Source organism: Ceratosolen solmsi, unplaced genomic scaffold (assembly GCF_000503995.2).
Source record: "Ceratosolen solmsi marchali unplaced genomic scaffold, CerSol_1.0 scaffold14, whole genome shotgun sequence".
Classification (NCBI taxonomy): domain Eukaryota; kingdom Metazoa; phylum Arthropoda; class Insecta; order Hymenoptera; family Agaonidae; genus Ceratosolen; species Ceratosolen solmsi.
In genome coordinates, this window is record NW_011948420.1 from 4783928 (window position 1) to 4810021 (window position 26094).

The 26094-nt window shown below is 30.2% G+C and overlaps 1 protein-coding gene across 1 annotated transcript; it reads right to left on the reverse strand.

Annotated features, from left to right (window-relative positions):
* Window positions 1–1013: 1013 nt before the first annotated feature.
* On the reverse strand, window positions 1014–2013 carry LOC105361162 (uncharacterized; the record flags this gene model as incomplete). The annotated part of the gene is made up of 5 exons (XM_011498270.1): window positions 1990–2013; window positions 1756–1922; window positions 1478–1679; window positions 1246–1401; window positions 1014–1178 (listed from the first exon to the last, which is right to left on the reverse strand). Coding segments are annotated over exons 1-5 (714 nt in total), but the record flags the coding sequence as incomplete, so codon positions are not given.
* Between the last annotated feature and the right edge of the window lie 24081 nt (window positions 2014–26094).

Here is a 26094-nt window from a genome sequence, read left to right on the forward strand (position 1 = left end):
ATTGATTTAGAAGTAATTATATATCATATTATTATAAAATATTGTAATTGACTATTAATAATTTAAATCAATATATTTTATAAGACAATCAATAGGAATTAATAAATAATACTTACATGACCCGATATTCATTTGTTCAAACATTAATATTTACACTATAAATATAAATTTATTTATATAAATATGGCATAGTGTAGAAGTAATTTAAAGAATTTTTTACATCATATGAAACAATATCGAAAATACTAAATTAAAATTTTTTTTAATAAATCATTATAGAATACAAAAATATTGCTATTGAACAAATAAATTAATAAAGGATCCAAAACAATTTTCTCCATTTTAAACTTTATATTCAATCAATAAATATGTCCAAATAATTAAAATCATATTATTCATAGATATTAATGTTGCTATCTAAGGGACTAAAATTGGTCAATTTTATTTTACAAAAAAGCAATAATATTTTAATGAAAAAAAAAAAACAATTTTTGTTACAATTTAAAAAAAAAACATTCTTTTTGTCATAAAAAATTTTTATTTTTATTTTCATAATAATAAAATATTAAATAACAAATTAATCATACTTCTATTTACAAATGAATTTTCAAAGTCAAAATTTAAATGATTTTTACCAACTCATAAACTATTTCGTCATTTTTTTAAGACTCCTTTTTCAAAAAACGCTATAGTCAAAAGTAATACCATATTTAATTCTTCTTTTATATATTTATTTTGTAATTTGTAGAGATGTAAAATGTCATCATTTATATTTATTGATGAAATATTTTTTAATCCTTTGTACTCTTTTCGTAAAATTGCTTTAAATACATATTCTGATGATACCGTCTCTACACCATGATAGAGGTTAAAACATCGAGCTGTAGTAAGTGGTCGCATCATAAAACAGGTTGTATTAGAATCATTATATGTTTCTAAAATCAAATATAATGATTGTATTACTATTTAAAAATCAGACGATACAATAAATTTTAAAATATTTCCATACCAGTTGCATTTGTTTTAAATAATGTAGTGAGTATCACCGAAGCTATCTGTTGTTGACGTAATACTAATCTATACAGAGTAGAATTGGATTTTGGTAATTTTAGCATTATTTTGTCTCTTTCCATAATATAATTATTTGTTTTCTGTATGCTATTAGCAATTGCAGTTCCCTAAAATAATTGAAATTAAATTGTAATAACGAAATTGGCTTAAGATAATTTATTCGATTATACTTACAATCTTCATCATTTCAAGTGGATCTGCAGATGAATCTACATTATAAAAAGTTTTACTTTTCCAGCATAATACATCTAAATTAGAATCATTTAAATTTACCTCGCACCAACTAACATTATTAATTCCCATTCGAAGACCTACCGCAGTTTGAACATTCTAAATACAACAAATAATAACCATTAACGCTTTAATACACACTATAATATTGTTATGGATAATTTCAACTAATAACCTCAATATGATTACTTCCTACTATGGTAGAAATTACACCTGCGTGTGTTTTTAATTTCTCCTTTCTAATAATTGAACAAACTTTATTCAATTGGAATATATTGACTTTAGCATTTGAAAGAAAATTATTTAATGAATCGACTGATTTACTCTTATCTTGCATCTCCTTCACTTTCTTTATTTCATTAGGTGGAATATTATATCTAAGATGATATAAAAAGTACATAATTCAGTATATATAAATTTTTTTGGTATAATATAATCATTATTCATACGTACAAATTTTTTAATTCTTTAAAGTCATGCTGACGTAATTCTTTAAAAGTGAACATTAGTTGTTTTTGTGAATATTTTAATTTAATATGTTTGGACGTGAGTTTATTCACATCAATGTTTTCACTAAACATTCGTAATGTATTTTTATTAAATATAGTGTCTTTGAAAATCTAAAAGTAAAAGCTGTACTTAAGAAATATACTGAAATACTAAATAATTAAAAAGTAATTTAATCACCCTCGTCTTATTCCATTTTAACATTGCTCTTGCTTTAAATTTTGAGAAACAATCTGAAAACATAAAAAATAAACTAATATAAATACAATTAGAAAAATAAAAGGTATGTGTTTTAATTTTCCTTACTATATAAATTTCAAATATAAAGTCAAAATATATTTTAAGGTTATACTTCATAAGTTAAAGTTTGAAATATTTCATGAACAAAATTATAACGGCTTTCAATAAATTTCAATAAAATTTAAAAAAAATTAATAATACATTTTAAAATACCCATTAAATTAATAAATTTAATTCAATATTTCATTCTTACAATAGCATCTCACAATATTTATTATTATATAAAATAAAAACTTATAAAATTAAAAGACTCTATCGATAAAGTTGATTCCGCTAACGAAGATAATATAACATTTATTAATCATCGATAAAGTACTTCTACTGCTATATCTAAATATGGTATAGTGAGCACTTTTTCTTGCATAAGTTTAAAAATGCATTTGTCAGATACCACTACGTGTGGCTTTTCGTCGAGGTTTCTTCCTATAAGAGACGAATGGCATTACGTTACGACAATTTTTAACGTAAATAAACATATCTGGAGCTGTATCAGTTAAGATAAAAAAGACATTTTTAAAATTATTTTAAAATAATATTCAGACCAATTAATGCATTTAAAAATAACTATTGATTGAACAAAGAAATCAGTATTTATTTGGTATAGACATTTACTTGGTTTTTTCATAATAAAACATAATTATATATATATATATATATATATATATATAATTTTTATAACTTTAGAACTACTTGTAAGAAGAAACATAATAACAAATTTTTTTACTCGAAATTGAATAAGAAATTCAGTTCATCGAAACAAATATTATTAAAGCAAATATTAATTCTTATTACATTTATTAAACTTAATAATTTTATTTACTTTTCTAATTTTATTTTATTCACGGATACTTGAAATTAATTTCTTGTAAACATGAATATTTTCATAGATCGAATAGATATAGTTTTCACGCAAATATCATTGTACATTTCATTTATAAAGATAGCTTTTTTTCCTAATCAAATTGATAAAATGCATGATAAATAAATATATCTAAAGTATATAACCTTAGTTATCCTTCCTTTTGGTTTTTATTTTGTATTTATTTATTTTCTTTTATCCATAGGGACTCTTAATATTTTCACTCTTTTAAAAACTGTCGAATCAGTAATAGAAAATTCAGCTTTATAAAGTATTTATTTTATTTATGGTAATTCAATATGAAATTTTCGTAACAATTTAATATTTTATTTTAATTGTAAATAACTGATTTCATAAGTTCACAAAATATGACGAGTCTAAATTAAATCGAGAGAAAATTAAATCGTGCATAAATAATTAATTCTTATAAAAAAATTCTATAAAGTATATATTCATTAAAAGGCAAGAATTGAGTTCAATAGTGTACACTGTACTTATTATGCATGAAATAAATGCTAATCTGTATAAAAGTATAATGAAAAACATATTTCGTCATGTAGAGATTATTAATATCGATTGAAAATTTATAAATTCATACTATTTACCAAAAAATTCATTTTAATGATTTTAAATAAAATAAAATATTGGCAATTTATTATAAATACTTATGAAGCAATTGGCAAAATAAATTAATGTTGTATATGACAAATTAATGTTTTATTATAAATTAAATAATATATATTAAATATTAAATATTAAATAATAATAGAGTGATGTAGAACTGAAAATATGCAAAAATCAAAATGGAAATAATATTTAAAGTAACAAAATAGGTAAGTCAATTTCGATTCGTCGATACCCAAGATTCAAATAAATGTTGCAATTTATATACGAAGAAAGTTTTAATTAATATTGTAATTGACATTCTTTCTATAAAGTGTATGGAAGGAAAATTTTCATAGGAATTTGATGAGACAAAAATTATTTCATATTAAATTTCATTTATTTTAATTAAAAATAATATTATATGCTAATGAGAAATATATATTTCTATAATGGCAGGCTTTTGTATCGAAAGGCATAAGGTATAAGGTGAAAGTTCAATATGTATAATTACAATATGACTTTCAAATTGATTATCATGAAAACATTCCCAATATCGGATGATAATATAAGATTGCATAACTAAGATATAAAAATTTGTTGAACTTTATAGAATAAGTAATTGCATAGTTGGCACGAATTAAGGCCAAGTACGTATATATTTTGGAAAAACATAATCATTGATCTGCATGTAGATATACTTTATCAAATTACATATTTAAGCATACGATGATGTAAGTGAGTAGAATAAATCACGCGTAGGATAAGTATATTAATGACCGTTGTTTTAAATAAAAATTACGTTTTTTCAATCGCGAAAGGCATTATTTATGAAATTTATAAATGCAAATAGTACGTAGATTATGCTTATTACCTATATAATTGTTAAAACGCCATCAATGCCTTTTGTTTATAACAATGTATAAATGATAAAGTCGTTAATACGTGGCTGCGATGCCGAATTTCTTGCAAGTATTAACGAACGATAATTTTAAGAAAAGGAAACAATTATAACAATTTTCCTAAATCCGAGTTATTGAAAAAGCATTAATACGTAAAGTATGCAAAGATTATGAGCTGAAATGGCGATGCACTGTGGTACGGAACTCCCACAGTATTGCCAGTAAGTATTTACCAATGTCAGCGCACCGACTTGTTAACAAAATTTTGCCCGGTTAGGTAAGTCCCGAGAGATCCTCGAGAATCGACGACGCGAATGCCATCGCGGACGAGTCGCGACAGCTCGGCCGCGCACGAAAGAAATTTTCCAAAGTTGTAAGGACATGCGCCGTGTATAGGAGCTGGCAAGCACCTTGGGCTGATCTGCGCACATTTCACCTTCGACTCGCACACGGCAAGGTTACTTTAAATTGCCGGGGAGCCGCTCCTCCGTATAGGCGCACGAAAGCAGCGCGACGCTATCCGGACACTCGGGCATGTTAATTTATGTTGAACACCTTAGTGCAGTTTACCGATGCAAGGTTTCATCCACTCAATCGCACAATTTCTATACGCACTACCAGTTTCCAAGACCCTTTCTATGCTAATGGCGCGGGCTCGCCAAGATTTTTCAACCTCTTGTCTCTTACCTGCTCCATCTGGTATTGTGTGTAGGCCGTGCTCTTCTTTCTTTAGTCTGACTTATTTCAAAATATTCTTCTTTATGGCTCCAACTTGTCGGTGACATCGCTTTGGCCATAAAAATAAAATTTACTTATTGCTATAGTTTTTAGCAATAACGTTGAGAGTTGAGAGAGCGAGAGAGATTTCGTATCGGAATCCACCGATATCGAAAGCATTATTAAGGCTTATATTTCGGTATTAACATTCAACTCAAAAAAAAAAAAAATAAGTTAAATGGCACTTTAAGCTGCGCGTTACGATATTCAATTATTTACATACCTTCGCTAAATATACATTAAAGTTAATTTGCTTCTTGCTTTTTCGCAAGTCTTATTATTTTGTAAAAATAGGTCAAAGCGATTTTTTTTTTAAGGGAATCTTTTTTTTCAGTATGAAATATCGAATCGTCTTTTCTAAATGTCGTTTTTTTTTTTTTTTTTTTTTTACTTTTTCATTGACAGGTTGCTGCAGTATTTCTCGAGAAATATATAATGTATGACGATACTACAACAATAACACTTTATTATAATTAGTAGATATAAATTACGAAACATTAAAATAATTGCACAATGATAGACATTGTAAACACGTATATAACTATAATTGTAAATAAAATCATGTTAAATTAAAATTAACAGAAAAATGTCTAGAAAAGTCTAGATCAACAAATAATAGTCGTCAATTTATTAACAAGAAATGAGTTATTTTTTTGTCCTTACAATACTTTGTTCTCATTGACGAAAAGGATCTCAAAACTCTGAGGCATAAAGAATATATTCATCATAAATAGAACTATTATTTTCAATATAATTGTATGGCATTAAGAGCCATTACATTATTTATATTCAGCTTTTCATTTTTCTGATCCAACTTCACGTTATCATCCACATTCTATTATCTAAATTATTATTATATTTGCACAATTAAAGCATTTGGATTATACAAAGTTGTTCACGCCGATAATAATATTAGATCTTATTAGTTTGAAACAATAATTAAATTAAAAAAATGGTTTCATTACGCGTAATCTTTCATTAGTTAGCGTGAGTAATGTAAAAGTTATTTTAATTAAAGGCTTTGCCTACGTGACGTTATATCGCAAATGAACCGCGTGCATGTTCAGATTGTTTATGCCGTACCTACTATTCAATGGATTATTGTCAACTTATAGCAATTGGGGCTTTTTTTGCCTTTTAGTATCACGTAAAGAACGACGCAAAATGAAAAAACTGCCCATTCGATGAATATTCAAACTTTCCGGTCTTTTCTTTTCGTTTTTTCTTCTTCTTGTTGTTGTTATTAAATAATTACGTCTCTCCAAATTATTGCGCTCGTACAAATGCTGACACGCCGTGAGCGTAGAGAGGGAGAAAAGGGATAATGGAATGGTCGTATAGCAACCATAAGTACAGTTTCGTATTTAGTCCGGAAGTGCAGTGTACTGAATACACTGTAACCGCGAAACGGTACTTTATTATCTGAGAATATACAATCTCAAGATCACGCGATCGTATTTCGCTTCAGATAAGAACCAGAGAGTATTGGCTCCGAAGAAGCTCATCCAAATTCGATATCAATTTCACTTCCGCTGTTGTGGTGTAGAACGAATAGGCCTTAGCTTGCAGAGGCCAGAAGTTGCATATATGGGGAAAATGATTTGGAGATCAGTGATATTCTCCCAACATTTTGTTGGATTCCAATGGACTAATAACGTGACTTTGAAATATATATTTGTTCTTAAATTTAAAAGCATCGATATAACAACAATAATAACAACGACACTAATAACAACGATAATCGTTAGAACAATATTACCATACCACATAGCAACATTACCAATAACGACAACGACGATTATGTTAATAATAATAATAATAATAATAATAATAATAACAACAATAACAATAGTGGCTCATTCGGTTTATTATTTATTGCACTTTTATTGGAGACTTTCAACGTCTAGCGTTATATTATAAATGCAAACAAATTTTTATTGTTTTTTTCACAGGAAAAGAATCGTTAAAATATTTCAGTTACGCGTAATAGCACTTTTTAAAAATATTTTACTTTTTTTCCCAGCTTTTTGAGCAAGGAAATCAGATTGTAAAGTGACCTAAAAGCTTAGAATTATGAATTCCCTTTACCATAACTTTCATGTAATTTGCTCATAAATATTCATACGCATACTTTTATTACGTAGAAACCAAAATTTTTCTTTATTATAGATGTATTTATTTATTTATTTCTATTTAAGAAATAGTAGTCTTTTTACAAAAAAAATTAACATTTATATATGCACAACATGTTATTGTATATTTCATTTTTATTATACGTATAATTGAATATATTGAAAATTTATCATTATGAATGTATAATTGCATATTTTAAAATGTGCATTTTAATCTTAGAAATTCTTAAGAAGAATTGATTTCAAAGCAAATCGGATATTAAGAATACAAGTGAAGATATTTTTTCAGACAAATTTAAATTATTTATTCTTACGAATAATTACGAAAATTATCAAGCTACGCAAACTGTTACTTTTCTCTGACTTTTAATTAAAAATCATAAAATTACATTATTTTTAATATAATTTAGAATTGAAATATTATACCTACATTATTATAATTTATTATATTTACTCGGAAAACTTTTAATGCAGATATTGTATTTGTCAAATGAAAAACTCTTACTCCATTAAAATATGAGTATTAATATTAAAAGTATAACAAGTGGGAACTGAAATGTAATTAATAGGCATTATGTCGCTCATTATCGTATTAAAAAGAAATAAAAATATATTTCCTCTAATTTTCTTTACAACAACTAAAGAATTTCTTAGACGTAACATAATATGTAATTCTCATGTTATGACATCAATTTATAAATAAAGAAAATAAAGCATATAATTTTAAATACAACTATAAAGCATAATTATATTGTGTAATTTTTAATTAATTATCGTTTAATGCATTTCTGCATTAGCAATATTATTTCGAAATTCACTTTTAGAATGTCACATTTTAATTAAATAATTTCTAAATATAGATTTAAAATGTAATATTAATGCTCGTAACGAAAAGACTTTATTACTTAAGCTTATAGATATGTTGGTGCAATTGTATCGACGAGTTTCAAAAGTTTGTTACAATCATACAGCAATAAATTTTTTTTTTTTATAAATTTTATTTATACATTTAAATGAAGAATTGTTGATGTTAAAACTGTATGATGTATAATTGAATGAGCTTTTGTATTTTTATTAAATTATGGCTTATGCTCAATTTGTAACGTAATGGCATTACGTTAATGGTATTCAGAAAAATACAATTACTTCGTTACTCTCTCTCGATACAATTATTCCTCTTATTACGTTGTTTTTATCCAGTTGTTTGAGCAATTATTTTATTTTTATTTCCATGCTTCAAAATGTCATGATTCTTCATCTCAATTTCATAATTACGTGAAGTAGAATCGACACAAAAATTTACGATGACTTTCGTTTGCGCCTTAAAGCCATTAAGTTAGAGGTCATTAATTTTCGTATCGACAAAAGCCATATCAATAGAGATGATCTTGATGCTTGTTAATGACCTGCTTAAATTGCAGGTGTTTCCAAACCACATTATCTTGGGCATTTCACAATAGCTTTAAACATTTATTGTTTTTTACCTTACCGTATCGCCATACATTTGGAACTTCAGCTAATTCAATACCTGCAATGGCGATTAAAAACGGATAAACAATATTGCGACCTACATTTATACGTATAAGGAAAACTTATACATTAAGTATTTATTATAAATGACTGTGCATTAAGTTTTTGTTGGAAACAACTATTGTTGATAAATAGTTATAAAATAAGTGTTTCATCCAATGTAATGAAATTACGTATCTAATAAGATAAATTTTACTATTATATAAAATAAAAAATTTTAGTATTTAAAAATTATAGAATTATCGCCGATCGGGCGTCGATCGAAACGATTTCGTTTTTTCCTTTACACAATATAAATATTTGCAACGGCCTTTTAACGAACGTCTATGCTATTTTAAATAAATAAACATTAGCAATAAGCGCGCATGTCAATGGTAAATAATTATTGAATTATTGAATAAGCTGGGCGTTAACATAAGCGTTGAAAAATAGAGTTTGTAAGTTAGGAAAGATATTTTCTAAATATATTTTAATCGCTTCGTAAATAAATTAGATTTAGCACAAGGAAACAAAAAATAATTTTATGTTTTACGAAAGTGAGTTTTAATAGTTTAATCTTTTCAGTCTTTTCCTTTAATCATTTTGAAAACTTTCAACAATCGACAAAATTTATTGCAAAATATTGTCTATGCATTAACGTCGAAAGTGCTATACTGGTTCGATTGTTAAATATGTATTATTGCGAGTCACTGGGTATCATTGCCTATCATTTCGTAGCAGCAGCTCAGTGGTGCGCGAGTACGATTAATACCGTCGAGGCAACAGTAATACCTTGGACCGCTACTGGGTAGTCGGGGTGCGGCGAATCCCTGTCACAGGCTCGATGATATCTGGATGTAATCTTGGAAGCGATTGCGACCCGAGCGCGACCCCAGTAGAGGAAGAAGGCGCGAGAAAAGGCAGAGGCGACCGTCCTCCCGAAAATGGGTCCAACGATAAATCCGAGCCAGTTCCCGGAATTCATCAAAGCGAGCACCTCCGCCGGCTCCGCTCGACGGGCTCACGTGCATTTCACAGTCGAAAACTCAATTCCGGCCGGGGCTCCGGTATTTTGCGCCGAGTGTGCGAACCTCGCGGCCCCGCCGCCACACACCCGAAACGGTATATAATTCGAGGCGGTCCCTCGTAACGGCTTCCGCTGCTAATTCAAGGGTTTGGCCGCGTCTCCGCCGAGCCCGTCGACTTGGTCGTCCTCGGTGGATTCTCGATCCCCGCGGGGGCCGGATGTGAAAACTCACGAAACGTAGAGGCAGTGCTCGTTCCGGGCGAGGACTTGCGCCCAGGGAAACGGCGACTCGTTGGGCGGGGGCCGCGGGCGTGTGGGGGGGGGGGGGGGGGGGGGTGGATGGAGGAGGAGGTGGAAGAGGTGGAAGGAGGAGGACAAGGGACGCATAGCTTTCACGGTGAGTAACGATACGATGTGCGCCGACCGATTCGCATTCATTTTCATGCACTTTTTGTTCCCGGATCAGATCCTGTTTCCCTCGCCACTCAATCCGGGCATCGCGTGAGGCCCGGGCCGCTGCCGTTGCCGCTGCCGTTGCCGCTGCCGTTGCCGCTGCCACCGCCGTCGCCCCAACATTGCTTCTGTTCCTCGCGCATACGAATGTGCTGCTGGGCGGCTTGTGCGATTGCCGGCCACTTCTGTCTGCTGATTGAAAAACTTTCCGCTCCTGAGGACACGGGGAGGTGAGAGAAGGGCCGCGAGGAACAGAGTGGAGCAGCGCATGGAGATAATTCGATGGCTCTGCGTCGGATTTTCTGCGCAGTGTCAACGAGACCTTTGATCGCTGATAAGACTTTTTCGGGTTTTGGTATGTAATTGGACTTGGGATTTTTTTTTTGTTTTTTTTTTTGTTTTCTGCTTTTTTCTCGTCCATTCTAACCTTGAATTCGCTAGTGCGTGGGCAGTAGCACTTTTAGATGCTTTTTAGCAAAATTACCGATTCAGTCGACGAGCTCTTGAACGTTAATTATGCAGAAAAATCTCGAGAAAGTATATCGAGCGATATAGTCGAGTGGCCATATGAAATGGAACTGTTAAATATAAAGAATATTTTGCACTCTACGAGTTTTAATTAAGATATTCACGAGAATTACAATTTTTGTAATTATATGATGTATAATTGTAATAACAACGGCCAACCTATTTTCATGCTTCTCGAAATTGTCGGAGACGCTATGAATGAAAATCTTTTATTTATCAACAAGCCATTTTGAGTAATTACAAACTGTAATTACAGGATATTTTTAAAAAAGTTTATGATATTTTCTATAACTCATTCATTTTCTATAACTCTCGATTGTCTCTGGGATAATTTCCCAAATTATTACCCATCCTTATACATCTAATTTAGAACTCTTGATTTGCGTATATTTAATAGTTATGATTGACAATCAAGTGTAATTATATTAATTGTGTCGTAAAATTTTCTTTAAAAAGTTGTGTAAAGCAAATTATAAAATTGTTAAATACTAAGAATTTTTATCGTCGATTAATAATCCTTTAAATACGACGGATAACTTATGAAAATTACTATTATATACACTATATACAAAGTTTGTTTAATGAAAAAAATTTATTAAATGCGTAAAACTAATATTACTTTACTCAAAAGTGTTTAAATGTAAATTTTGAGCCAATTGTTTAATGCACATAAATAAGATTATAACACTGGCCAAATAAAAATTTACAAATTATAGAATTTATTTGTCTTCTAATAATTATTGTATATATATATAGATATAGAAATAAATATTTAAACATTACTAATGAGAATTATTACACGATATCATTATACGACAAAAAATCTGAGCAGAACAATAATTCCTTCGAATCAATATTGGAATTTTTATCTATACTTTCACCATTTATTAGAATGCAAAATTAATAAAATCTAAATTAACGACATTGATACTTGGCAACGTAATACATACAGACAAGCTTAAGAGATATTGATATATTAGTACGATTTGCTTACGTAACAACGAAGTGTGTACGTATACATTACGTTTTGAAAATATTAATATTTTTGGAACAGTTTTGGATTTATAAGATAATCGATTAATGTAAACATTTGAGTAGTTGTAGGTTTTAACGATATATTTTCATGGGCAAATTTTTTGCAAATTATCTAGAAAAAAAAATAATATTTTTCATTTTCAATTAGTAACTATTTCAAATTCATTATATTTTAACTAATATAAATTTATACATATTTTTGTATAAATTATCACAATATAATAAATATACAACTTTTATGAATATACTGATTATAGTATTTTAAAATTATTATAGAAATATTAATCAATCAATGGAACCAATTAACATTGATATTACACGTTTCTACAAAGAATTATTGTTATGTGCATTATAAATATGGGAGATTTTATAGAAAAAAAAACGTTTATAATGAGTAGCTATTTATTTTTTTTTTTTCGAATAATAAATTATTAAACAGTAACGATATATTTATCGATAGACTTTAGTAACCAAATTCATAAAGTACATTATGCAATATGTTTCAAAATTTTGACAAATTTTTTATGTATAAATTTTTTAATTAAAAACTCAATAATTTAGAAAAACATAATTTAGAGAAAATTCAATATAGACATAACGAACCATTATATTCATTATATTTTTCATTATATTTTAACTCGAAATATTTTATTTAGACTTATATTTTAATTAGAAAAAACTGCATTTACAAAAAAAGTCAATATAGACAGAAAGACTCTATGAATTCTCAAATTAATAACTACAATCGACTAAATTAGATTTTTTAAGTTAATTTCATAAATGAAGTAATTAAATGAAACTTCTATAACTCCGAGAGTATTATTGTATTTATTTATTTGTCTCGTAAGTTAGAGTTTTTTATTTTTTTAAGAATATAATTTAAATATAAATAAAGGAATTCGCATTGAAACATTTAAATAGTAATAAGTCAGCTTGTAATTACTAATAAAATTTGATGTAATTAAAATGACAACTCCAGGTATTTTAGTTTAAATATATAATCTCGCATTAACAATGTTTGTTCGAAATTGCTTAATTTGTGCTAAACCTTTACGAGAATAATTAACATACAAATCGAAAGATAATATTTCGAAGTTCTTTCGAAATTTCAACTTTATGGGAGGATATAATGCCTATATATATATATATATATATATATATATATGCATAAAATGAAAGCGCCTTTGATTCCCCAATAAATTGTTCAATGTTGCTACATAAGCTATCGCATTTTAAGCAAACGTTAGTATCCTTCTTGAGTTACGCGTGAATTATCATTATCATAAATGACACACATACTTAGTAGAAGTTTTATTTTATCGAACTCTTGGGCGTTAAATAGCGTCATGGTGCGCGCGTATATATTTTTGCGAAAGATGTTCACGGGCTCGGGTTTCTACGCGATGCGCCTAAAGGGAACATTATAAGGCCCATGTTATCTTTCATCGCTCACGACCTATATTTATGGCATATCGCGCATGATTCACAGATTGGAATTTAGCGCTGTTTGTAGCCGTGTGCGCATGTAGCTGACGAAAAAGCCCATTGAAATAGGAGGCTGACTCAGCCACTGGTATATAATTCAACAACCTGAAACAACTGTACAAGGGGTTTTACTAATGCTGTGTATATAATGTATACATAAAAGTCAGCGCTGTAAGACTCCGCGGCGCGACATACGAGCACAGCGACGACGAGTTGCCGTCCCTGACTTAGCGCCTGACCGGCCATATTTAACGAATCGGATATGAGTAGTAACTAGTCTTATATATACACACACACACACACACATATATATATATATATATATATATATATATATATATTAGTCAGTCGTAGATGATTGTACGAGGTGCGAATTAATTAACCTGTTTTTGTTGTCCGTTATTTTTGCATGGCTTCCTGTTTTTTTTCCCCCGATGGTTTTTGCGCCTCTTGTGTCATTGTATCGCTCCCCCGTGTGCTCTTATTATCTTCATTGTTAGAAAACGCTGTAAAAAAATATTATACTCATTGCAGAATTTTGTTCTTTTTTTTAAGTCTTGTAGAATGTACATTCTCATTTTTTAGTAAAAGTTGAGAAAATCCAATATTGACAAATACGTAAAAAAAAAAAAAAAAAAAAAAAAAAAATTAAAAAAAAAAAGAAAATACAAAAATACAAAAATAGTAAAAGAACTTGCTCAAGTTGAATTAAATAAGCCTCATTCGAAAAATGATGATTTGAATAAATTATGATTAATACCACGTGATCAAATAAAATTCAAAGAAAATTAAAATAATATACCTCGAAATTGCAAAGATCTTCGGGATATAATATGATACATTGAAGAACAGATCATGGGTTATGAGAAAACTTTCTATATATATATATATATAAGGAATTTTTAAATAGGATATATCAAATTTATAATAATTACGTAGACCTTATTATTTAATAAATTGTATATGTTTGAGTAATAAAAAATACAGAAACAAGAAATGTGTGTTTCTAAACGGTCGAACATTTATTTAGAATTCAATTATTTACCTCAAAAATTTACAAATTATTATAAAATTATATAATAATCTTTGTAATAATCAATTCGATAAATTATTGCTTATGACAATCCAGTGAAAAGAGCAAAAAATATTTTTATTATAATATTGTCTCTACGTTTACTTAAACGGCATATAACAAAATAATTATATGTTCAACTCAAAAATCTTTGTTTTATGCATTAAAAAAAAAAAAAAAAAAAAAAAAAAAAAAAAAATTAGCTTTATATCTCTTCGTTAGTTAAGCATTTTATTTTAAATAAATACTTTCCTGGCAATGAATGAATATATGCTCAAATCTAATATATTACTATTAATGTAAAATTGAGAAACCTGCTTTGCAATATTTGTATGATGTAAAATTTTACATGGCTTACTAGTTTCTGATTCGTGCATTACGTTTTATGATGGATGAAATTTAAGTTTAGCAGATTTCACTTAAAAATAAATTAAACGACGACAGTACGGATGGCTAAAAGTTCAATAATTGCAAATCGCATTAATATTCTCATCTCGTCAATGTGAGATTAGACGTCGAAGACATTGAATAGAAGCTAAAGTCAAGACATTTTATCAACAAAATCCCGTAGTGTCGAGAAGTACTCCATCCTTCGATATACAAAATTTTGTCTTCGATCGTACAACAACTGGCTTGTCCATTATTAAATAATTCCGATGAATATTATGATGCCGGGCCTAGTAAATATTATGGACAATTTCCAAAAGACTTTACCAAATATCCAATAGTCATCTCGGGAGCCAAACTTCTTAGTCACCCACACAAATGGAGTCCGGAATAGAAGACGCTTGGCAAATTTATATGCTGTATTCTTGTGCTGCATAGCCGTCTCTACTTGATTAATGCTTGAAATGTCAAGGTGAGAAAAGTTATTGGAATAATAAGAGCTAATGAGACCGCAGCGCGCTTCCCGTGCATTAGCACGCGTAAAACGGCTCCGCGAATTATGAAACATCATTCATCGAGATTCATCTCTTAAACGAAGCTGGACGAGGGCGCAAAAAACTCAATCTTTAATGCAAATCCTCCGATAGGGCCGTACCCGCGGCAGTGATACCTCCAAAACTCCAGCGGCCTCTTAACTTTCTTTCTTATTGCCTCTCGGCCCTTAACTTAATTGCGATCCAACGCTACGGAATAATGAAGAAGAGGGGTGGCAGCGAGAGAATGCCTCAACCGAGGCCTCGACACCCGGGACACCGAAAATCCGTAAAATCGATCGATGACCAATCCTCTGGCTTAATTACTTTTTCATCGAGGGCTGCCGAGGCAATGGGTGCCTTAAGAATTAACAGTACCAATATTTAACTTCTCGATTCGCGGACGTGAATCCCGGCGCGCTTAGCTCATATAGCGGACATTAAGAAGCGTCGCGCGCACTAATGTGGTGGAAATTATTACAACACGCGGATGGAGTATAAACCTCCTTACAGTTGTATTTTGTATTGGGTGTGCGCGCTTCGGGCCTCTTATTTCGAAGGACAGTCACGTAAGACAGAAGGGCTCTATTCGACGGCCTCCAGGGATGTACCGCAAGGATTTTTCAACTTGACGACCGAGAACAAGAGAGGAGTACGGTCTTTTTTCTTAATTCGGCTTAATTTAAATTTCCATTATAAGCCACTTCATTTTTCAGATTCTGTATTAATTGTATTAACTCCGTGGCGCTTTAGTGGCTCGTTAATTATCCATGTGGTGAGCCACTTGGGTATTTCTAAGTAGCCAATCAAATAAATCTTTTGTAATTTGACAAGCTGTCTTGCTCGACGTCTCTAATCACCGAATTCACATGCCGAATATTATTTTAATAAGTCAACTGCTTCTATTCAAAATGCTCACTTTTAATGAGAAAGCTGCTTCGCATGCAACAAAAAAAGTGCCAAACGTCTCCTCCTCATATGTTGTGCTTTATTTTTTGTTTTTATTTTTTTTTTTTTTTGCTTTACTTTGCTTCATCTAAGTATCCCAATATAGCACATGATTCTTCTTCTTTTTATTTTTGTTTTTCTTTTAAATTTGTGTTCATGTGCCCATTCATCGGAAACGTAGATCACATTTGCATCCACTTGCTACTGTTGGAGAACATATTTGCCCGCCGATCTTCGCTCCCGAAATCGCATTCGAATTTACGAGTCGGAATGCACAAAGATCAGCGCTCGAAAGATAATGAGAGAAAAGCAGAAGATATCGCGCGCCGCCTAATAGACCATAAATGACGAAGGTGCGTTTTTCATGGGGAAGCCGAGGCCAAGGGTAATTATTAATAAGCGTGCGATCGCAAATCCAAAGAGGTAAGTAACGCTCGCGCGCTCCTGGGCATATGTTAAGCAGCAACGGCGGAGATAGGGACGAGGAGCCGAGGCGGTGGCTGATAATCCAAGAGCATGATGATTTTGTATTGGCCAGTCGAGTGAAAAATGATCTCTTGCCGGTGGAGCATCGTGCAGGTAGGTACACACTACTTGAAAAATGATCGTTCATAGCTGCATGCTGCCTCGGGACTCCCTGAATTAGACACAGAGAGAGAGAGAGAGAGAGAGAGAGAGAGAGAGAGAGAGAGAGAGAGGAAGTGAGAGTGATGGGTATGTTGCGAGGTAAAGAGAGAGGAAGGGTACGAAAGAGATGCCACTGTTGGTGCCAACGTCGGTGCCGGTATCACTATACCCGTCACTACCCCACGACAAACAGCTACCCACCGGCTATTTTCTGAATTTGAACGCTGGCGAATATGAAACGATATAATGTCTTTCTTTTTTCTATTATATTTTATTATATTGTTTTTCTTTTCATCTTGATGATCATTCGCCATTACGCATGAAGAAAAGAATTTCTTCATATCGTTGTAATCGAAGTTGCATTTGATTGAAATACGAATTCCTTTTACCATTTAAATCAGATTGATAATGATCGATATAATGACTTTATGATGGTATGGGAATAGATATCAACGGCGTAATTGAACATAATTATGACATGAATATTAATTCATTAGGCTTCTGCAGCTGTAACTGCATTTTGACTAATAATTAAATCCTTTGAATTGCAGTAGCAACTTCGAACTACAGTTAATTTCCAAAATGTAAATTAGCGCGACATTATATATTATTGACGTTAAAATATTGATATCAATGTTGCCAAATGAATTATATGACGACCTATTTAATGATGTTTAATATAATGACATTTTCATACATCACAGATTTTAATTGATGAGCTCATTTTATCTATTATTAAAAAGCTCGTTTTTGTTGAATGATTTGTTTAAATTAAATTTGTAATTAAAGAGCAGAACACGTATATGATATAAAATATAAGAAATTCCATTAAAATGGAGTATACCGTTTATGGTAATTATAAATTATATTAATATAGACTAATTCATAGATTAAATTTATCAATTTTTATTTGCCTTCTGAAGGAATTATACATGTTAATATTACTCGATCAAAAAATTCTAGAACTTCATACAAAAAGCTTGCACTACAAGACATTAAAAAGTTTTTTTTTATAAACATTTAATATTACATTCTAACTACACTATACGCAATTTTTAATATAAAAAATTTCAAACTTAATGGAATAAATGAACAAATATGCTTATGTAAACGCTATTAAACGAATAATAATTATATATATTTAAATAATTTTGTATAATCATATGATTTATTAGTTATCACAAACTTTATACTTGCAAAGTTTTCAAGTTTTCACGTATTAATCCAAAAATGAATTGAACAAAATGTATTAAATTTTTGTGCTAAAGTTGGATTTAAAAATATCAAATGCATTATTATTATTCAATATTTAACTCGAAATTAATGATTTATATGTGTATGTGTATGTGTATATATATATATTACAATTTTTTAACCATTATTTCTCTGATATTTGGTATTTTAATGTATTCCATTATGTTGGGAATATAACAACTTTTTCAAATACATCCTTATTTTCAATTTCAAAAATGAATAAAATATACAGAATACATTTTTATTAAAAAGTTTAAAAATAATAGCTCCTTTAATACAATGCTTTCGATGTGTGTATGAATATCACATAGATACGGCAACATTTTGACAATATGTTTTTATGATTGTGTTCTAAATAAAATCTCCTCGGGTCAGCGTTAACTACGAAATATGGCAATGTCGTACAATTGTAAATCAATATTATATTTATCATAATATTAAATATCGTTCAAAATAATTCTTCAATGTTAACTTGAAGTTGTAATAAAGAAGAAAAAAAGAAAGACAAAAAACGAACCCATTACATTTAAAATGTAAATTTAAACTTGAGTTTAAAAATATTGAATAATCTTAAGTTTTGAGCATAAGTCATTTTTCGAATAGCGCCTCCTCTACTTACAGAGTATGCCCTTATTGTTCATAACAACATTGTTATGCACTCTACCTTCAGCGGATTTTGGCAAGCAAATAAGCCTGAAAAATACATTTGCAAGAGGGTCGAATTAAAGAGAGTAAAAATAAAAGTCGCGAGGGGCAGAAGGGGGAGGAGGCGCGTAGAGTTGCGCTGTCATCAAATCAATGGAGGTGTGCGTTAATCGAAAAGTTCCTCGTTAAAATTCACCGCGAGCGCGCCTCACCCCAAAGTTATCGAAGTCGAACTCCCTACTTCTCCTGCCCTCCTCGCTCCTCACTCCTCCTCGCTCCACCATCTCCTGCTTCGGCCGCCTCCGCCGCGGACACCGCGGCGTCACTCCTCAATTGCCCAGCGAGGCGCGGCCTGTAATAATGAACTATCGACGGTGGCAGCGGAGGCGGTGGCGGTGGAGGCGGAAGCGGAGGCGGTGGCGGAGGCGGAGGCGGTGGCGGCTGCGACACGAGTGCAGAAAAAGTAACGTTCAATTATACGGCACTTTATATTCCCCGTCAAGCCGCGTGTCAGTCCCTGCGGAGAGCCTCGAATTCCTCGAAGGCGTCGATAAGCGCCGGAGGAGGACTCAAAGCGGCCGGAATGCAAATTCGGCGCAAAAGAGCCACCCACGCACGACGCAGGGCAACCCGGGCCGTCCCGATGTCCCCTTGCCGATAGGCTTCGTTGTAATGCCGGGCGGCGATCTTACGAGCGCGACCATAAGCGAAATACGTGATCCTGGTGGCTGCATGTGACCGCGTGCCTTTGGAGAAGGGGCCACGTCCTGGCGCCTGGCTCGGATAATTGGCCTTTTGTTTTACATCTGCTCCTCGACAGATACGGCTTTCTCCGAAATTTCGTTCGGTTGCCTAGGCGCCCCGTGTCCCTCGTCTATTTCCTATCGCCCTCCTTTAATTTCGTGCGCGTGCCTACGTTCGCAAAGATAAGCGCTCCTCCGACAAATAGGAAGAGAGCCTCCGGGTCGATCGCTTTTGTATGTTTATAGGTCAGCGCTGCTACGTGTCCGCTTATTATCCCGAAATTTCGTGACTTATTTTTCGAAATTTTCGAAATATTGTTACAAGGAAGGCAAGCTTATGTTATCCAAGCACAATCGATGAATAATACTATTTAGTATCCATGTAAAACTAATTTTTCGCTATTTTTTGAAGCGCAGGTTAAGTAAGTGAAGGAGGTAAATACATTTAATCCGATGATATTAACAATTTTTATACAATCCTTCGTACTATAATAATGAATGAGAGTTTTTCAACTCAAACTCAACAGTTTGATTACCAATACCATTTTTTTATTTGATTAAATTATTTATAATACTTGAAATAGTGGTTCGATAAACGTCAGATAAAACACGAAAACAGTCGACCGAGTAAAATGAATTAATCTCATTATTATCAAACACAAAATTATATTTACTCTAACATCAATCATAATACAATCTGTGATCATTAAATTTCATAAATAAATAAGTACACAATGTTCTATTTGTAATTTCGGGAATTGCGCATAAATTTAATCCGCTGTAGTTGTAAAATGTGCTACTTTGGCATTTGGAGTGCACTCAGAATATTGTATATTCTGATAAGAAAAGTTTCAAAATATTATTGTATACCAATAAATGTAAATTGTTTTATGTTGACATTACAATTTATAAAAAAGAAAGATAAATTTTTTTTAATAATGTAGCTCGTTATAAACTTATATTATATTATGCTGCTGACGAATTAATTATATTTTTGTTTTTTGTTTTCTTTGTTTTTTTTTTTGTTTGTTTTTTTTTTTTTTTTACGTAGTTATTTTCAGCAATGTATCATTGAAGATAAATTGCTATTAAAGCAAATTCAATAATAAATAATAGTTTTGCCAAGTGTCAAACTAACATCAATTTTTTCAATAACATTATTATTATTATTTCAAACAAATTTACATAATCACATAAAAAATGAAAATTTGCATTAATTCTTGTTCGGGAAAATTGTTGTCCATCTCTAAATACGTTCGTATATTAAAAAGTAAAAACGTATTAGTCAAACGTTGTTTTACAAGTTATTAGCAATTAATGTATTTGTATAAATAGCTTTTAATTTTGATTAAATGAAAATTTTGACACTATTATTATCATCATTGAGATAAGAAATAATTAATTTTGTCAAAGAAGCATTATAATGTTGATTAGGTGTTACCTTTTAGTCTTAGATTTAAAAAATTGTAACCCTATATCCGGGATGCGATGTTTACCTGATCGTTCTTTCAATAATATTATAATTTCATTAATTATAATTTAATATTGTAATGTTGTGATTTTCAATGTTGTAATGTAATTAATTATAATTTCTAATTAACTGTAGAGATGAACGGATGTATAGTACTCGGTGAATTTATTTAAAGTAAATTGTAAAGTAAATTGCTATAATTCAATATAGCAAATATACACTGCAAATATCTGCATTTGGTTAAAAATAAAAATATTACGTTGCATAAACTATTGACGAAAGCAAAAATACAACTTTAAAAAATACGTCACTAAAATACAGGCAAAGATAATTTCTTATAAATGTAAGATTGTGAATTTTGTAATGAATTTCAATGCCTTTAATGCAAAATTTTCCTCGCATATTAACATACTTTAAAATATTATCAACATTTAAAATATCAGAATAAAATTAGACTCGTTAATTACAACAGTTTTATAAAATAACAAGACAAAAACATTTTGATCCTATAAGTCATTGATAAATTTTACGATTTTGGTTTTTATAGCTGTTCAGTTTTAATCGTAACTCAATGTCCATAAAAGGTACTCTTTATTACGCACTATTAAACTGGAAAATATTATATCCAAAATGCCCTCTCGTATTAATTTATATGGGTCATCTTAAGAAGTGGAGTTTATTTTATGGTGGTAGTAAATATTTAGTGGACCTCCGCGGAGACTGGAGGACGGCTGTTGTCGAAGGGAAGAATGACCATGCGCTAAGCACGTATGAATGAAAAAGCTCCGATGTCAAACCTAAATTTACGAGAGCGCGGGTGTATGTCTGCAAAAGCGGGTGTCGGCTCTTTAATTTTTTAGATGTTTAATAGGTGGTTACTGTACAGGACGAGCCATCCACTATCGATGGCATTCAATCATCGACGTGTGTGTCACTCAACTTTATAAATTTGACGATAGGACGCACGCGTCACCGAGGGAGCAATTTTTGTAGGGCCTCGATGATATATAGGAGGATTGATTGCGTTTCAAGGTTAGATGCACTGTTTTGCGATTAATAATCAGGACAATTTTGCGTAATATCAAGAATTGATTCGAGTGCTTCAAGGTATTATACAATTAGCTGATGCGAAAATGTCTAGACATTAATAATAGTCGATCGCCCGATTCTCAATATCTCATGATCTTGATGAACTTTCGCCGTTTGCATATTAACTGGAATGTTCCACGTCTACTTTTATAGAAATTTCAAGATGCGATAATAGTTTGTCATTTATTTAAAAATATACTGCAATACTAATAGTCGCATCGATTAAATGCATTAATTCGATATACAGAGCCCACATTATAGCATTCTGAAGTTATTAATTTTAAATTATCCCTTCGAATTTCAATATGTATCAATATGCGCTAGTAAGTGAAAAATTGTTAAACGTTTTAAATATCTCGAATAAAATTTATTGCAAGTCCAATTGCACGAAATCTCGAATTTGTGTCATGAAAATTTAGTCGTCCATTAGTATGTGGAGTTGGCCCGATAAAACTCCTCGTGTGTACACACAACGCACGTAAGACTCACCTGGCTATTCTTTCTTCTTTCACCTCGCTCGCCCTTTCTCCTTTGGTCTACTCTGCTTCATATCACCCTACGGCACCAACATTTTGACAAACCTACGCAAGTCGCGCGTCGTTGTCCCTCTTGTGCGAGCGCGACGTGTCCTTCAATGCGGAGCAAACTAGAATTTTGATGATTCGTGATATTGAATTTCTCCTGGATGACTGATTAGATTCCGTTACTCTTTTGTACAAGAAAGTCATTGTATAAAGTTCTTCAAATGCTGTCCCTCCGTGGAATTCTTAATCTCAACCACTTTTCACTGACTGCTTAAAAAATCGATAGAGTTTATTGGAAATTTAAAAATGCCGTTCATTTATACATAATTAAACATACTGCTCTTCAATAAAATCATTATACAAGCTTTGAAGTAAATATTTCATTTCATGCTTTAAAAACGGACGATGGACTATTTAAAATAATGAAATATTTACTATGACGTTAAATAAACCGAGGAGAATAATTATAAATTAAACTAATTCATTCACGAATATATCGAAATGCCTTGTGCATAAGTGCTAATTTTATCAAAAATTAATAATACACGATTCTTCAATATCGTAAATAACAATTTTACAAATTTTATATAAAATTGTATTGGAAAAAAAAAAAAAAAAAAAAACCAATGCTGCTTCTCTTATTTCAAACGAATATTATTTATAATCAGTAGACTTTAATTCGATTAAAATTCCTTCTACAGTTATCTCCTTCATATTTCTTATTTTAAATAATTCACTATTATGTCGTGTAATAATATTTCATTTAATTATTAAAAAAATAAATATTCTTATAATTTTATCGAATGCTGAATATAGATGCTAATTACTTTATAAAGCAAAAAATTGCAATACATTATTAGTATAATTTTACATTAAATTTTCAAATTAATAATTTTAAAGCTTAATTTTCTATGTAAACGTGTATACTATTCAGTGAAAAATTTACGGAAAATCTTACAAATCTATTCGATTATGTATATGAACGAACTATTCTTATCGTAACGTACATTGGAGTTGAAAGTACATTAATTTGGCTTTATAAATAATAATAAAAATCATATCAGTAAAGTTATTATTGTCAAAAATAGAAAAGCCTACATACACAATAAAGATAATAAATGAATATTCCTACATATCCCTATGGACTCTAATAAGTCATTTTAATGCAACACATGTGTAAAGGGATTTTAATAGAGTCTCGATAATGTTATGTTCATTCTCTCATGGGCATATATTATTTTCTTTATAATGTATTTTTAACTTTCAAAGTCTCGAGCGATAAAAGAATTTGAAAAAAAAGAACATAAATGCCTCGTTATTCTATATCATAGTTTATTAGGATTTAGTATTATACTCTTGAGTTAATAATAAATCGCTCGAAAAGCACGCATTAATAAAAAATAAATGACTTTTTGTGCCCAGGCAGGTTAAAATTAATTACACAAAGTATTGGTATCGTTTCAACAGATCTGTGTGATTATTCGATGATAGATGATTCTCTATTATTTTTCGACATATTAGTGACAATTCATATATCTGTATATCTCACTAATTATTCTCATAACACAGCTATAGAATACTTAAAGATTATCACTGCATAAAACAAAATAAAAATATTTACATAAGGATAGTTAAATTAATAATAAGAGAAATTAATTCTCTCGATATTAAAATATATACATAACTGCACTTGTATCACCGATATCAATTTCGATACAAAGAATAGAACAAACGTTGCATTTTTCTTTTCTTTTTTTTTTCTTTTTTTTTTCTTATAAGAGTGTATCATTGTTACAATTATTAATTATAATAAGTTAAAAATTCATTAAATATCATTTAAATCACAGTGGCCTATTTTATTAATATTCAAAGAATAATTATTCAACGATAAATAATTATTTAACTAAAAATCTAATCTAAATGTATAAATGTATATATATATATATATATATATATATATATAATTTAATTAATTTTTCATAATAATAAAAACGTTTTATATTCAATTGAATTAGAAGGTCCGGTGCCGCGCAATTGTTTGGAAATTTAAATTGCTACAATTAACAAATGTTGCGAACCATGCGTCACGAATATTTTGTCATAAGTCTCTCTAAAAATAAAGTCACTGATGAAACTAAACACATAAATGCTTAACATTTTCAATCAATTGTAGCGCTGATTGATTTACATCTTATAAAATACAAATAAAATTTGTATTCAAACTAACTTTATAATGCAGTATTTAAGTTTTTAATTAAAAAATTAACAAGTTGTTAAGTTTGAACGAGTTCATATTTATAATCGATATTTACATTTAAGAAATTAAGCTCACTTTTATTAAGATTTACTTTAAGATTTAATAACATTAATAATAGATAATTATTGACTATCACAAGAATTTTCAATTGTTATTTATGATTGTAATATATATAATATATAAATTAATATATAAATAAATATATATATATATATATATATATATATAAATGATTCTTAAATAATAATCGAATTATTAATTTAGATTAATTTGCGCTTGTATATGTCGGATCTGTAATTTATTTTAATAATTATTGTCATTAACAATGAGTTAATACAAATTAATGTAATTTCAAATTTAAGTTATAAAACTTTGTACTAGAAATTTAAATTTTCAAGTATCCAACTATTTAAAAATTAAGTGTATTTAAATTCATTTGAATGCTTATCGCATGCACACATGCTTTGAATAAATACGTCCATGAAAATAAGTTTCTACAATACATACGCACGCGCGCGCGCACACACACACACACACACACACACACACACACACACACACATATATGTATTATTTATGTTGAATTCTCTAGAAATGCAAAGGTTTTTCTTGTATTTTGAAGTTTAAAATGATTTTTAAAAAATATCGTTAACCTTAAAATTAACTGATTTTTTAATGATGAAATCCGCGGTCATGAATAAATTTCAACATAATAGTATGCACTTACTATTATTAATAAAGGTAGGAGTATTGACGAGTAAGCATTATCGACATTATCATGTGGTCCTTAAATATTTATGGGTAAACTATAACGAAATATTTTATTTTTACAATAATTAGTTGAAAGCATATCTCAACTAAAGGTACATTAGCAAAATTTGTGTTAAATAAACATTATTGACATTTTCAACTTATGCCTAGATAAACAATTATGTCTGTAATATGATGAAATACTTTTATTCGATCAAAAAAGAAATGAAAAGAAAAAAAAAAGCCAAGAGCTATCCTTTCATACACTGACTCATGTAAATCGACTTCGATTCGGAAATGCCTGTCTTTATAACTCATACTCGAAAATATTCTATCTACGAATATGGCAAACTTTTGGTAAAGTTAAGCTCGGCG